This window comes from Solea solea, chromosome 18 (genome assembly GCF_958295425.1).
Source record: "Solea solea chromosome 18, fSolSol10.1, whole genome shotgun sequence".
Lineage (NCBI taxonomy): Eukaryota > Metazoa > Chordata > Actinopteri > Pleuronectiformes > Soleidae > Solea > Solea solea.
This window is the reverse complement of record NC_081151.1, coordinates 2,324,121-2,340,710: the sequence shown is the minus strand read 5'-3', so window position 1 is coordinate 2,340,710 and position 16,590 is coordinate 2,324,121. Positions and strand designations below refer to the sequence as shown.

Sequence of the window (16,590 nt, the reverse complement as noted above, 5' to 3'; positions counted from 1 at the left end):
AAAAGTCATAGTATAGTATGCCGTCCAAAATCAGTCCAAAAGTCATAGTATAGTATGTCGTCCAAAATCACCAAAAAAAGTCATAGTATAGTATGTCGTCCAAAATCGGTCTAATAAGTCATAATATAGTATTTCGTCCAAAATCGGTCACAAAAGTCATAGTATTTGATCTCCTGATGTTTTAAAGCTGAAAATGAGAATGAAAGTTTCAAAAATGAATCACTGTTTTTGCACTGAGGGAAAATGAACTAAGGCTTTAAAAAATGCGTTTTTGTTCCTGTCTTCTCATGTGCCATTGAGTCAAAGTTATGATCTATATCATATCACATTTTTTAGTAGTGATATAAAGTAGTAAATAATTGTGCAGAAGTCACAAAAATGAGGGTTTTGTCTTTTATTTTTGTTCATAAAAATGAGCCAAGTGAACTTTGAATTGTGATGTAGTCCCAAATTTCACAAATTCAATCCTGATTATAAACATTTTGAGTACATTTTGATTAGGTGTGTTTCTAAAGTTGGTGAAATGAATGAAATTTGACTCTGTCTATACTGTACGTTTAAAAAATGCTCTGTGTTCTGAGAGTGAACAACCTGACTGATTAGAACATTAGTTTAATGAGAATTCTGCAGCGATTTGACATATTTTCTCGCCGCAGCACAAGTTCAAACTCTCTCTCGCTCTGTTCTGGACGTCAGAGAGTTCAGTGGCAGCTCACATGAGCGATGAGTGTCAACGAGAGGAAGAATAAATGGAGCAGGGCTTCAGCCACAGTCTCCTCTCTCTGTGTGAGTGATAAATGCCTCCACTCATTTTAGTTTTAGTGCGCACTTGTGCCGGGTGCATATGAGGTGAGTCCCACAGAGACGTCAATATGCAATGAAGTACACACACACACCCCAGGCTGTTATTATTCCTGAGCTGTGGCTGGTGGGGCCAGCTCCAGGAGCACTCTGTTGTGAAATTTCATTTCATGCTTTATGTGTCTATTGATTTTTATTGGTTTAGACAAAATCAGTCAAGATATAGTCAAAAGGCCAAGTTCCCTCTGGACTCAGTGTCTTGAGTGAGGAAATGTGCTTTTTCTTCTTCTGTGAGTGTAGACTTGTTGTGCCACTCTACCTTTACTCTTAGAGGCCTGAGTCTCCGCCTCCTTCGGCGTTCTGAAGCGCAGCAGTTCGCTCGGCGGGCTTGTCCCAGACATGCTGATGGACTGGACGCGCACAATGTAGTCCGTCTCCTCCTCCAGGTCCCATAATGCACAGGAGCGAGTGGTGGTGTTGACTTCCTGGATGAATCGCAGCATGCGCACGTCTTTCTTCTGTTGGAGCAGAACAGTGGAGAGAATGCTTAAACAGGAAGTCTCCAGGACCCAGGACCCAGGACCGTGTCTGGACAGGGTTCCGTCTCTGGTCGCCCAGGTGAGTGTGAGTGGTGACGCTCACCCTTTGACTAACGGTGGATTATCGCGGGTTTCTCCTGCTGCACGTTCACATAAGAGTGGAGATTATAGACGAGCTGGAGAATGTCTCGGGAGAATGTCCCACACAAACTCTGTGGACCTTTGCATTCAAACATCCAGAGAATCTCCTCAGACTCTCTGGAGTTCAGTGCATGTCTCCGAGCAGAATATGAAAAACCCACTGTGTTCAGGATGTAGAGAGAGTAACTGGGGTATAATAATATAATCATGTTTGGACGTTTCTCTTTAGGACACGCGGCAGAAGACATATTCCACTTGATTAGACTATTACTAAAAGCAATAATACAGAAACTCTTCAGTATTAAAGCACTTGTTCATTATCATTTTCGGAAAATATAATTTGCCTTTTTACCGACAGCTAAATAAGACGGTTACTTTCCTCTTCTTGTGTCTTAATGTTTGGGAACGGCTGACCTACACCAACTGTCTGTTGTGTCTGAGTCCATAATGGCGGCATTTCCCATGGAAATTATAATGCAATTATAATATTTCCATTTCAAGTAGCAAGTATGACGAGTAATGTATGTGACTTAGTACGTATGAGTGCGTGCCAGCGGCAAATAATGTCACTCCCCCCCGCCTTCACGTTGCTGTCATACTCCGTTACAGGATGCTGCTTCCTCTGATAATACCCATAATGCATCCTGAGTCAGAGGAAAGGAAATGGCACAATAAAGAGAAGAAAACAAACGGCGAAATGTGCAAAAATGTGTTTGTTTAGACTTAATGAAACATCTGTGTGTGTGTGTGTGTGTGTGTGTCGCTCACCTGCTGTGTGATGGCAAAGCCAATGACGGAGTCTCCCTCGGGGATGTCCCATGTCACCACAGCAGAGTTTGCCTTCAGCGCTTTGATGGTCACATTGACAGGAGGTGATAAGCTATCTGCAAACAGAGAGCGAGAGAGAACCAGGATTCACCTCCTGTGGTATGAAGCCAACGAGAAGCAGAGCGCCACCATATGGCAGGAAACCAGACTCCAGTGGTTCAAGCGGAATCAATCAGTGACACAGAACAATCCCTCAGGACGTTTGAGTGCTTCTGCCTCTGACGCTCGGTGCAGTGGGAGACAAATTTCATCGTGGCATTACAGGAAAAGTGACGTTTGAAAGTTGCTGCAAATTGCTTAACATTTTATTGACTGATTGACCAAACTAGTACGGAAATGCCTCGACAGCAACAGACGCATGCAAAAGTCGCCTTAGAACAAATGGCACTGTCTTTTGTAACACCATGTATAATGCATTATAAAATAAAATAAAAAATGGAAACATAACAAAGGCAGCTTTTATATTATTGATTTCCTTTTCTTTACCTCATCTGCACTAACTTTCTCCTGCTCACTTTAAAGTGGCGAGGCAGGTTAACGACTGAGCTTAATGAAAGATCTAAAGCAGTGACTACTTTATGTCTGCTGCTGCTGCTGCTGCTGCTGCTGCTGCTGCTGCTGCTGCTGCTGCTGCTGCTGCTGCTGCTGCTGCTGCTGCTGCTGCTCTGTGTGTGTGTGTGTGCTGTTTCATTTTCCACATACACATCCACTTTAATTAGGGTCAAAGGCCACAAACACTTTAGAATAATGATTTTGTTTCATTATATAATCAAAGTGTGGACTGTGTGTCTAAATGGAACTCCCTTTAATTACTGTACACACACAAGTGCTCGCACAATAACAAACACACAAGTTTGTGCAGATATTCTTCTGAGGACAGTGCATTGACTTCCTGTCATATTTTAGACAGTGTGTTATCTCCAACCTTAAACATAAGCAGTTAATGCCTGACCCTGAACTTCCTCATAAATAAATGAGGTTCTGCCTCATTAGCACCAGGTTTTGGTTTCCTTGAGGACTACTGGTCCTGACAAGGTCAGTGCTGATGCCAAAAAAGGCCCAAATATAAGAATACAGTTATAGAAACCCAACCCTGAAATATTATATGATATTTTCTCCAAAAAGGCCAAAAGAAATCAATCAATAAAAGCAGGTGATCTGTAGATACAGCATTTAAACTCATTTATATTTGACCTTGATGTCGAAGCGAGGACATTTTATTATGAATTCTATCATTTATTTTGTATTATTTACCTCTGTTGTCTCCCTCTAAAAGATGTTCCTGAATGTTGGTGTGTAGTATTATATTGTGTAATAATATTATTATTAGGAATCATCAGGCTTGTCCTTTTCTGAGGGTCACATGAGGAGCTGCGACCGATCCCAGATGGTGAACCTAATAGTGATGATGATAATTGTTATTAATGTTATTGTAATTTGTGAAAAGCTCCTCGGTCTCTATTTTCTTCTCGTTCCTCTCTTTGTAAACGTGATGTTTCCGTCTGTAATCTGCTGAACTTCACTGCGCGTCTGTCTTCTCTAGAGCTTCACACTTGGTGAAAAACCCTGCCTTTAACTTACAACCACGTCGTGGACAAATGTCCCACTTTTATTCATCTGTCATGAAGCATAAAGCGTGTATCCTGTATCGACCACAAGTGCTGCTCTAACTGTACATCACAGCAGTCTGTGCTTCTTCTTATCAACCACTGAGGCTCTGTGGGACTGACAGATAATTGTAATGTGAAGAAGAACTGAGAGAAATGACTTGGAATGAGAAGCGGTCACTCTCAGCGACGCCGCTCTGCCGCTCCGCTGTCGTTATTGGCACATAAATCAGACTCAACCGACCGACCGCTGTCAGTGAGTCACTGAATAGGTTAATTCTCTCTTGTGCTTCGACAGGGACGAATCACACAGCTGGTAATTACGGGTTGATGGTTCTGCTGTGGCTCTTGTGTACACGCTGACATACTGTACACTCAGAAACCTCATGTTTCCACCTCGCCTGCTGCTGACAGCCTGACGACGGTCCTGTTTATCTCTGTCCAGACGATCTCTGACGGACAGCTGTGAGTGTGTCAGTTTACACCTGTGAGTTCACCACCTCACCTCCTCCACTCGACATGCAAAGAAACACATCCTTCATTTTGATTCATGAAGATTACATTATGTCTTTGTTGTCCATGCGTGTGTGTGTGTGTGTGTGAGACATGTTACAGCTAAAAACTAATGCATAAATAACTAGATTTCCGCAATTCCGTGCCGAAATTTCGAGTGTGCCTGCAGTTCTTGCGGCATGTGTCGTCGCGTGCAGGACTTGTGCTGGTAAAGGATTGAGTGGTATTTTGGTGGAATCACCCTTTGAAAGAGAATAACTCATAAACCCCTCCCACTCCCTGATGCCCCCTCCCCCTCCCGAACACCTGCGTTATAAAATCTAAAAATGTGGATTGAACCTTTAAAAGCATTTAGACAGAGTGGTATTTTGGTGGACTCACCCTTTAAAAACACCAAGTTTTAGAGGAGATAACAAGACGGATCAGAGAGGACTCAGACGCAGAGGCCTTTTAATTGTCTTTATTGGCACTCGTAAACAATTCTCAAGGCAGGTCCTCTTTACTGAGGAAAAACAAAAGCGTGGCTATGAAAACCTATAACAAATTGCGAGCGCAACGCTCTACAAGAGAAACGTTGTGGAACTATAAACGCGGAACAAAAAAATCACTCCGAAGAGGAAACATACTCGGACTAAGGTTATCATGTAAAACTTAAACAGAAAACTCTCCAAATGGAGGAAAACACGGCTCTAAACACTTAAAAAAAAAAAGCTAACTCAAAAGCACAATCCTAATGATTGGCGATCCTTAACCAACTAAGAATGAGATAAAAAACAAAACGCAATCTAAATGATTGGATCTAACTAATAAAAGGTAAGTCACAAGCCTAGTGATTGGAGTTCCTAAAAGGCTGTGAAAATTAACAAACAAAAAATCTCTCCCAAGGAGGAAAACAAAAGCTATAAATCTTAACTAAGGTATCAGCTAACAGGCTATGATAAGAAAACTTACAAAATAAAGCATCGCTCACCAAGAGGATCAAAAACTTGAGGATTCTGGGGCTGTGACGAGGAGCTATGGTGATCAGGCATGGACGAAAACACACTGGCACTGAAACAGGGGAACAGGGAGTTTTTATAGTCCACATGGCTTAATTGTCAGCAGGTGTGTGTAATCAGGGCCGGCAGAGGAGGGGGCGGGGCAAACTGCTGGAGTGACAGGAGAGAGGGAGAGAGAGAGATTCACAATCCCCTCTGTTTCCCATTCTCACAGAGAAAACAGCATGTTTTAAAGTTGTCATATCTCAAGAACGGTTGATGATAGAGATAAAATTTTTGGTTTGTGAGCGCCAGGAGGCTTTCAGCAGCTCCCATCTCAAAATTTGTGACAAACGGGCGTGAATTGACAGAGAAATCACAGTTTTAAAATCACCCTCATCTTGATTTTCCACAACTCCAAAGCAGACATTTTAACATGGGAGTGAATTGAGACTGTGACCAGAGTTCTCTGTGCTTTGAGGTGATTTTAAGAAAAACTACAAGTCATATGAACATGACAAACACACACAGGGTTAGACGACAACCATGGCAACATTTTGATGTAAAAATTGTCTCTGTAGGTTGGAAATTGTGGGCAGGAGAAGAGTTTGTTTAGAAGTTTTTCTGATTATTTTGCTGGATCTTGCTAGAGTGTGTCACTCTAGCTCACACCTAACGACCACACACACACCCATTATAAAATCAGAAAGCTTTGAAAAAAAGTACAAAACTTAAACTGCGATAGTTCAAAAACCGTAACATGTATCAAAATGTCGACTTAGGTCAGAAAAGTCCCAAGTCTTGTGACCCGTTTAAACTTCCAACCACGTTTCTACGTTAAAGTATGACGACACTGTGATGCTCCAAAGCGGGCTTGGTTTTTTTCGGTCTCCCATCCACTTCAATGTTAATTTTTGTTCAGTTTTTTGTAAATATTATCCCAATGGTTATATGAAAATCTTAGAAAAGTCATAGCACACCATTCCCGGTCAAGGCGCACATTTTGATATAACTTGTGTTGGGGGTTTCTCAAAGATGCAGGAGGAGTAGCGTGCCGAAATAACGGGAGGGCGCGAGAATAAAAAGCAGAATAAACGCGCACGATTACAAGAGATGCCTTGCAGCGCAAGGCATTCTAGTGAGAACCCTAGGGTTCTCACTAGAATGCCTTGCAGCTGCAGGCACTAATAATAACAAATCAATATGTGTGTGGTCGATGATGATATTGTGGCGGTAACAGTCTTACATAATTCACCGCATAACAAACACTGAAAAGTGTAAGTTTCCTGTCGGTTTCATTGTGAAACTTGCATGCAAAATTCTAATAATAAATAAATAAGTAATAAACATGCATTACCCAAAAAAGTAAAATATATAAAGATATTAACACTAAAACTGTAAAAAAAAAGTTAAAATAGAATGTAGAATGTACATTATAGACAGTTTCCTGAATATATACAGTATGGGCTTGATATTTACAGTACATGGGATAATATAAATGTATATTGCACAAGTGTAACTCTTACAGTAGAAGCTACTTTTATTATTCTTGGTGATTTTAAGTTCTGTTTTTGGTCAACAGATTTAAAAGTGTGTGAACTTGACGTCATTGTAAGATTAGAACTTATAACCTCAGAGATATAAGTCATCTTCTGGTGGACTGAGATACTTGTCTTCATGCTCTTACTCTAAATTCTTGGTTTCTCATCTTGGTCAGAGGTTTTTCTAAAATTGAATCGTTGAATTACGAGGACAAACTGAATGATCCTTCATCAGATAACTTATTTCATGTGACCTTCTGTCACTGTAGGAAAAAATCACCAGCGCTGAAGGTAGTCCAGTGGATAAGGACGTCGCATCACGATTCAAGAGATCGTGTGTGTGTGTGTGTGTGTGTGTGTTTCAAAAACAACAAAACCAAACTAAAAACTGTCAAAAACAACAAAACAACTTCCAAAAAACTTTCTCAAACTAAAACACCCTGTTCGTTCGTTTGCGTGATTTCAATTTCATCGAGGATTTCAACTTCATCATCAACGACTCTGTGATAATGGGAGGAAAGAGTTGGTGGTAGAGAGGAATGACGAGCCTGGTTATGTGTGTAACATCTACAGTGTTTTTTTTCGAAATAAATTTAAAATAGTAAATACACCATTTTAACATGCAGCACATTGTGCTATAATAAGAATAAAGAATAACTTCCAGATATTGAAAGTTATTCTGGGAAAAATGGGCAACAGCACTTAACTCACAGGACATTTTCTGGCCCTTTTATGGTTAAAATAAGCCAAAAAAAAAAAGTCCAGACAGACTTTCTGAGGCTTAGGTGTTAAAGGGTTAACGAGGGTATCTACTGTCCTTGTTTTAATATTTTCTCTTAATTAATCCTGTAAAGCTGCAGCAGCTTCAGTCATCTCAGCAGCTCCCAGGTTTCCGTCGCTTAGTAACGATTGCAATGCATTTTTCAAGCATCCCTTAATCGTGGCAGGGTGGAGCGCTGCTGTATTACTCCTGATGTTTGCCTTTTCTTTTGTTTCCTGTCTATTGTTTGTTGACAGAGGGGAGGGGACGTCTCGGGCGGAGGTGGTTGATGGGATTGAGGAAGTAACAAATACAATTCATTATGTCTCAGTTAGCCTGCGCTCACTGGGCTCTTGCCTCTCTTTCATGTGCTAATGTCACTGTCAGAACACGGTGTCAGCCAACATTCAGCTGCAAATGCTCCTCAGGGAGCACATTTATTTCTGACTCTGACACACACACACTTTCAGAATGACTTTTATTTACTCAACAAATGCTGAAGTGATAAAAAAGTCCGTCTGGTTTCACTTCTTTCTTCTTTAATAATCACCTGACAATAGTCTGATCCATAAAACTCTACTTGTGTGAAGCTATAAAACCTCCCAAACTCGGCTTTTAAGTCCCATCATTTTGCACAGTGCCCGTTCACGCTGTCTTTCGGACGGCGGTGAAACGTTCTCGTAGCGCAGCTGTAAACCCCCCCCCCCTCTGAAATGAGAAATCCCTCTCCTGCTGCACGATCCTAAAATAACAACATTGTCATTGACGTGTGTAATCTGCAGAGTGTCGCGTTTTTGTTTTCTCAGGCTCATTTTGTGGTGACAGGCTGTTGAATAATGTAAGTGAAATATTACAGACCTTAAGCTTTTTGATACTCTGAAATTGAATCAGAGAAAATGAAAAAAAGGGGGTGAAAGTATTAACTATAGATTGCAGAACGCTGCGACTGACGACGTGCGCTGAATAGAGTTTTCTCGGGGAAAACAAGCTCATTATTTCGAAGTTACATCGTGTCTTTTAGTGTCCTTACGTCCCACAGCTTTCCCGTAACTTTGTGTCTGTCTTTCACCGTCTCCTCCGCGCTCTACGACTGCGTTACACGAGGGGACAACAGAGGCCGACGTGAGCCACGACTTAAATATCCACATGGCACGAGAGCCAGGTGTAATGAAACACCAGACAGATGTCTTCATAAACTCTGTCGTCACCGTCACACACAGCCGGCCTCACCGCGGGTGCTGGAGGTGACTTTGAGCCTCGACGAACGTCCCTGTGGTGAGTGTCTTTGAGTGTGATGATGATCAGAGTGACAGGTCGGTGTCTGTGCCACGCCGAGTCGTCTGACGGGCGACAACTCCTTAATATCCCCATTCATTAGAGGACCCCACTGTGTGTGTGTGTGTGTGCGGTCCAGAAGAGGAAGGTAAAGTGATTTTTCACACACCATCCTGGTCCAAAAAGCCAATCATTAATTAATGAACTCTCTCCTCATCTTCCGTCAGCTTCAGAAGACACGTCCTCCAGGCCTTCTGCTGCTGCTCACTCCTCCTCTGAATCTCTGAATACTGCACGTATCATAGAGCACATGAGAGCCTTGTTTTTATTTTACAGATCACCACATTTGCTGATGCATCACTCATTGATTTTGTTGTTGTTGTCCTGTCTCTGTGTCAGTAGTTTTCTCTCTTTTGTTAAGGAATATATCCAGTGTTTTACATGGACGAGTAAAATGACTGGTCAAAAATACTGCAGTGGTCAGCAGTTGGTGGCAAAAACTGGCCCACCAGCATCAGTATCATGACCTGGCAGAGGATTTAACTAATTTTTATCTTCACACTGCCATTCTTACGCTGCACACAGGAAGTGCCAAGACAGATGGAGGCAACAGCGACACTGCACTTAAACTCAACCCAAAGTTTATTTACAGAGCACATTTAAAAACAGCCGAGGTACAGAATGACGTCAAATACCACGATAAAAATAGAAAGCCTAAAAACATACAAATAAAAATGATATAGAGCATAATAAAAACACATGAGAAGCAATAAACAAAAAAACAATGGGAGTCCAACTCAACCTGTGTCAAAAGTGATGGAGTAAAAGTAGGTTTTTAAAGACCCATCGGAGTCCAACTGAAAACATGACGAAGCACCAGCGATAAATGCGTCAGAAGTGAATTCTAATTCTAATTCTAAAATTCTAATCTTCAGCAAACTTTAAGTTTAATTTCTCACATCTTCTTAGAGCCATAACTTAGGATAAGACACAAACTAGACGACTTTCAAGGTTCCCTCACTAGATACCAAGGATACTCTATCTCAAGTCTTACTAACTATACGTATCAGAGCTGGCACGCTGCTCGCCAGGATCTGCGATGACATTCACGTCTCAGTCTTCAATCAAATCTTTCACCTTTAAAGGCCACATGGACCAGAAGCTCCAATTAACGCTGAGTTTGTGTGTGTATCTGCGTCATTACCTCGTTCATGAAACCCTAAAGTTTCAGAACAAACAGTTCAGCCACTGCTGAGAAAATAGGCTTTTATTGTTTTCCTGGGCTCTGCAAAGCAGAAAGGCACTTCCGTTTGCTGATGATGTCATCAGTAGTCACCTTTAACTCATCACTGACTCCAGAGGTTCCATCATTGGTCGTCTCACCTGATCATCAAAAATCTCTGTACTGTGCAGCTTTGAACTATAAATATTCAATCAAAGGATCAGAAATCAGAAAAAAAAACCTTTGCTGTGTCAAAGCAGGAAAATACAGGTTATGAAAGGCTGAGTTCCATTTCGCTGATTCACCTCCCCAAACTGTCCAGGGTGTCCTCCTACACCATCGCCCACTTGAAGAGGAAGGGGCCATTTTAAGTGTTATTGACTGTTTTTTTCCTGCTATGACAAGTTAGAAATGTGTGTTGTGCAAAAAGCACTGATGGATTGTTCATGTCTAGATTCACAGTCACGAGAACAGCGCTGGATTTCTGGCCGCTGGGCTGCTTCTGCTCCCTGCGATGCTAATGAGTTCATCTGTGCGTTTGTGAACGAACATGAAAAACTACATCACGCTCCACTTATTTGGCATTTAAGTGTCAGGAACGTGTTTTTTTTCTGTTCTCTTCTCTTTAAACCACTCAGTGCTAACAATTCCTTTTCACCGTTTAGCTCATTGTTACGACTAATGGTGAGTAAACTATTCACTTTGTATTGAAGGTGTCGCAGCCAGCAGGCGGTGGATGAACGTGAAATCCAACACGCACGCATTCAAAGGAGGAAGTGATGAAATGCACAATAACAGGCAGAATGCATGAGCCCCCCAGCGGAATTAGCAGCTATAATAGGAGAAATTACAGTTGCTTGTTGCTCGTTAGTGCTTGTGCATGTTAGTGAATTTCACAGCTGTGTGTGTGAGCTATGGTCCAGCTGTGCTCACGTGGGCTGGCAGAGTTGATGTGCCACGATAGAGCCACCAGGATTTGTGCTGATCTGAGTTTGCCCTCGCACATGTCAGAGGAGACTGTGGCACACAGCGAAAGCACATATTTCTCACACACACACACACACCACAGACACACTGAGGCAAACACGAGGCGTTAATGTGTCTCATTTAGCAGCTGGTGAATAATTTAGAGGCTCTGTCTAATGCACGTGCACTCACTCGTCTGAGTCTCACTGTAACGCCCTGACATGTTTCATAATTGATCGGCCGTAATGTGTTTTTCATTAGAGCTCACCTGCTGTGCCGTGAAGGCTGTAACGCACGCTTTAAATGTTACATAAACCGCCACAGAGGAGCTCCAGTGTGGAGATCCTCGTTCTCCTTTTCATAAAAACTGCCACAAAAATCCAGATTCACCAAAATCCACCATGCAGCACAGAATTTCCTCCTCTATTTACTATTAGAGACTCTTTTCGTGGCTGTAATGGACACTCATTGCATCTTCAGCTCTGCGCCGTGTTCGACGACCACTGCAGCCTTTTTGGCAGCTCGTTCACAGCCTGGCGTGTGAGGCTCCCTGCCTCCAAGTGACACTTCAGTGGCAATCTGTGGGCCGTGAAGAGACGGAGGGAGAAAAATGGAGACAGTAACACTGTGAGACTGTGACTCACTCATGTACTACTCTATTGATTAGCCTCACATCACAGGCTGCTGCTGATCAGCTGCTTTGTGAGCAGTGATAAAGGACGAGTTGGGAATATTGTCTGTGTATTCACGTCATAATGTGCATCTTTAATATGCAAAAGTTCTGCGTTAAAATATCAAACAACAAGGCTAATGTTACAGAGTTTGTTGAGTCGTGAATTTCCATTTCCAACACTCTTAAATCTATCATCTGCCATTAATTCTGAGACAGGAAGGAAAAATTCAATATTTAATATACAGTTAAACTACTTTTTTCATTTCTTTGTGTGTATTTCTTACAAATAGATCATGACTACTACAGCTAATAAAGTGTTGTTGGAGTCTAAAAGAGGTTTATCTGCAGCCCACCTCCACCTTTCTGCTCACTCGTCAAAGCTCCACGCTGCACTTCTCGAAGCAGGACAACCACTAAACGCGATCATGATTGTTCTTGCAATGTGGCAGGTTAGTAAGTGACAGTTCTGCCAGTAAATGATTACAGTATCACACGGTGTAGAGACACTGGATTAGAAACCAGTCCCAGATCCTCTGAGTGTGTGTTTGTGAACAGTCTGTCCAGGCACCTTTGGTCCACTCAGTCTTTGTACAACTGTACACCGTCAAATAATCTCACCTCAGGGAGTTTTTGTGTGTGAAATGAGTAATTTACTCGTAGGAAATGAATAGTACGACCCCGCTGGCCATGATAACGCTGAGGTGGAGAGAGTGGCTTTTGCAAAACAGCATCTTTCTCCATATCTGTGCGTCACACACACACTTTCCTCTAATTAAATGTCAAAAGGCAGGGTATGAAAATCAATGCAGCATTGTGGGCAGAGAGAGAAAGCAAGTTTCCCTAATTCACAAAGGCAAAGGAGTGCCGCGACAAACTCAGTGCTAATGAAATCTAAGCTCCAAGCAGGAGTGACCTAAACTCTCCGAGGCAGGGGAGCAGCAGAGTCATGGGATGGGGTGGATAACGCTTAAAGAGCTTGATATAAGGTTATGCATATGATATTAGTGTGTAATAATACACTCTCCTCTTTTCCCTCATCACACACACACTCTGTTGCTTCTCTCTGTCTCTGCGGAGCTTTTGAAACGCTGCTGTGGCCTCGGGCACAGCTGGTAAAGTAGCGCCTCCAGAAGCTACCTGCAGGTGGAGGGGAGAGCGTCAGTGATGTTCTCTCTCTGGTGTTTTTGTCTTTCACTCCTGTGGCTCCAGCACGTGCACGTTTTCCCTTCTGCGTTCACTCATTTACTGTTTTTCTGCACATCACTGACGCCGCGTCTGTCTGTGCAAAGATGAACACACTGTGACAGATGTGTTTCCTCTTCACTTGTCTGTTTACATGGTTACATTTAACTTTGCATCAGTGTCTGATCACTACAGTACGACAACAACAAAATGCAGATTTATTTAAATTAAGCACATTTGTGTAAATTGGTTTTATCAGATGAAGGAAAAAAACTAAACCACCTTAACAAACTGTCCAAAAAACAATCTTCCTGTCATATGTGTTCTCAAAATGAATACTTTTAAAACTTTATTCCTGGTCCTGGAAAAAACCCTAGAAAAACAGTGTCAGTATTTAATGAATGTCTTGTTTTTGTTTAGTGTGAAATGACTTCTTTAACCCCTTCCTATAAGTGTATATTTGATAAATAGATTGTATTTTGGTTCTAAACACATGGATTTATCTTGTTTTGTGCATATTTTTGATAACAGACGCACTGGGACAAGTAAATAAATATGTGACGCAGAATAACCTAAAAACACCAAATGTCAGAACCTCCTCCACAAAAACAGCAGACTGTGTAACAGAGAGCTGTCACTACCACATCAGTCTTCTGGCATTGCCTTCTCTGTCTCCCACAGGCCCACAGTGTCCAGATGATTGCATCCATCTGTCCCTGAATGACCAGTCCAAGACCATAACAAGCCGACAACGCTGAGCAAACGTAAACACACTGACAGAGAAGTATTTCTAAAGTATGAAAACTACAGTAAAAAATCTCAGTTATTTCCAATGAGCTGAAGAATTAGGCAGCATCTGAGCTTTCATAGTCAACCCACAAGGCCACAGCTGTTCATCTGCGTCTCACTGAGCCAGTTTGAAAAGAAAGAACTCAAAGAAGAGGGTGATGAGGTGCCAGGGAAAAGAGCAGCAGAAGTAAAATGTTGGTACAAGAGCTCAAGAGTACTGCCACGTTCTCAGCTCAGCTCCTTTAATTTAGAGCTGATTCTGTGACAGGTGACAGCGAGCAGGATGAAGGGAGATGATCAGCACAACAACAACAACACTTTTCTCTCTGTAATCAATTACTTACCAAGATCATTCAGTAATTATGGATTTGGGCACATTTGCATATTAATAAACTATGTGGCCTCGTATGTTACACCTCATTAGGCAAGATCTCGTTTCAACAAAGATCAAGCTGACGTGAGTCTCATTGTCATCTTACATTATTATGATGACTTCAGTCTGCTTTACTGTACGTAAGTTTTGCTCCTGAAGTGACCTGAGGCAAGAGGCTAAAGGCTGCGTAAAGATAGCTCCATGAAGATCAGAAAAGCATGAGTTATATAAATATATTTATTTATTTATGTCTCTTTATCAGTGCAGTATTAAAAACAAAAAAACCCTAGAACATTTTAAGTAAGTGTCAGTTACACTTGAACAATAACAGGCCCCAGATCCATTCAAAACTAAATGAGTTACAATCCTAGGTTATTGGTTCTGAAAATGAAAACAAAATGGCTGCTGTGAAAAAGGTCTATTATGCCAAGGTCTTCAATTAGTTTTATTTTCACAATCTTATACCTCAAGCTCACCATTTTTATGATCCCGTTTCTCACCTCAGTTGAATTTGTCCACATTTGAAAATTTAAAAGAAACTTTTGTTTCAGCTGAATAACTGATTGACTAGAATGTCATTTTTAAGTAAAGTTAACTTATTTGAAAAAAGTTATGGTTAATTAGTCTTATCAATCAATTATTTATATTAAATATTAAGTAAATGAACAATCGTTAATATTACTCACTTTTTATAAGTAATCAGTTGTGAAATGTAATTAGAATTAATTTACGTGTGTCCTAATTACAGTTACAGTTGGGTACTTCTTACTCAAAATATGGGGTAAAGTCTACTCAATTTACCTCAATTTTATTGAGTAGATTCTATAGGTTGTTTTTTACAGTGTATATGTACATATAAATGTATATATGGAGTACAAATTGAATTGTTCTTTACTTTGATGCATTTTAATGAGACTTTAAACACAGTTATGCACAGTTATAATTATGATTATAAGATAACACAATAACTGAAATGTGTTTTATGAATTCTGTTGTTGATACAGTTTTTTTTTTATTTTAACTTGTTTAACACTGAGAACAGTTATGTGTGTATGTGTGTGTGTGTGACCTGACATAATGATAAATGCTGTATCTCATAACGATGTAAAAATGAATCAAACTCTCTTCGGCGTCCATGATTCCATTCATCCTCCGGCTTGCGCTCAGCGCTGTGAATAAGTCATTCATCTGTGACTGTGCTAAAGAAAATTAATGAATAAAAAGAACGTTGTAATTGTAATGTGACAGCAGTGGCAGTGTTTATGTACTTACTACAGCTTTACACACAAGTCGTACGGAAACCAAGGGACACACACACACATGACACAAACTCACTGATTATGTGTTTTTTTGCACCACGACATGTGAGAAAATTAAAGTATTCATTCACGTGATGCAGCTCGTGTGACGAAAATACCGCGGCTACGTCGTCTAATGTAATAAACTCAATGGCAGACAAGATTACAAACAACTAATAATTGCTAACAGCTAATTGTGCTCACACAACTCACCAGAGGAACACTAATGAACAGATAATCACCACCACACACACACACACACACACACACACACACACACAGTGATGATTCAGCTCTCCAATCAGGAGGCTGCCCCAGATTTACAGAGCTGGAGAAAGAGAAGCAGTATCAGCTAAAAACCATTCAGTCTTGATTTGTTTTTTTGTCTGATGAAAACCTGGTGTGAGAAAGAAATGAATAGCTTTCACCAACATTGGCCGATAACTTGCCTCCATGGATGCTGAAATGGCACCAAATATACTTTACTCACAGAGAATTTATCATCAGGCAGACGGCTGACAAAACCTTTTTTTTTCATTTATGATTTATAGCTTTAAAAATAACTTCTCTGCTTGACTTTCTTTACTCATAATTACGAAGTACGATCTCTCAAACAAAGAGAACGGCCTGGAGTCTTTCAACTGCTTGCATCACTGTTCAGATTCCTGATTGATTCATTGATTTCTCTTCCCTCCCTCTCTCTCTCTCTTTCTCTCCCTCTTTCTTTCTCCAAACTCCAAAACTCAGAAGTGTTAGCGACCGCGGGGGGAAACTGCCCTGGTGGATTTATGGTCTCATTTAAGTGAATGTGTTTGAGTCAATTTACATTTTAAATGGAAACATTACCTTTTTCCTTTCTCAGGATCAACCCAGTGTTTACGAGTCACCATAAACAGAGACACAGTAAAGACGTCACTGTCGTATAAATTTCAGCACACGCACCCACTGATTTGTCCTGGTTTCCAAGTGCAGGTGTCTGAGTTGTGGAGATCACACGGAAGTGTGAGTCATGGTTTTGTGAAAGTAAGTCAAGGCCTGTTTTTCCAAGTCATAGGCTGTAACCTAAATCAAGCAAACATGCCATCAAAGAGTTTAAAGTCATTAG

General features: G+C 41.1%; 1 protein-coding gene across 5 annotated transcripts in view; it reads right to left on the bottom strand.

The window, feature by feature from the left end:
• The window catches only part of fndc5a (fibronectin type III domain containing 5a), an 83,197-nt gene that overhangs the window by 15,774 nt on the left and 50,833 nt on the right, over positions 1–16,590 (bottom strand). For all 5 annotated transcript variants that reach the window (XR_009233734.1, XM_058614814.1, XM_058614811.1 and 2 more), the window contains 2 exons: positions 2,250–2,365; positions 1,121–1,319 (listed from right to left, as the gene is read on the bottom strand). Coding sequence is in view for 4 of the 5 variants with exons in the window: in XM_058614814.1 (XP_058470797.1) it covers positions 1,121–1,319; positions 2,250–2,365 (315 nt within the window). In the remaining variant the exon portion in view is untranslated. The remainder of the gene's footprint in view (positions 1–1,120; positions 1,320–2,249; positions 2,366–16,590) is intronic.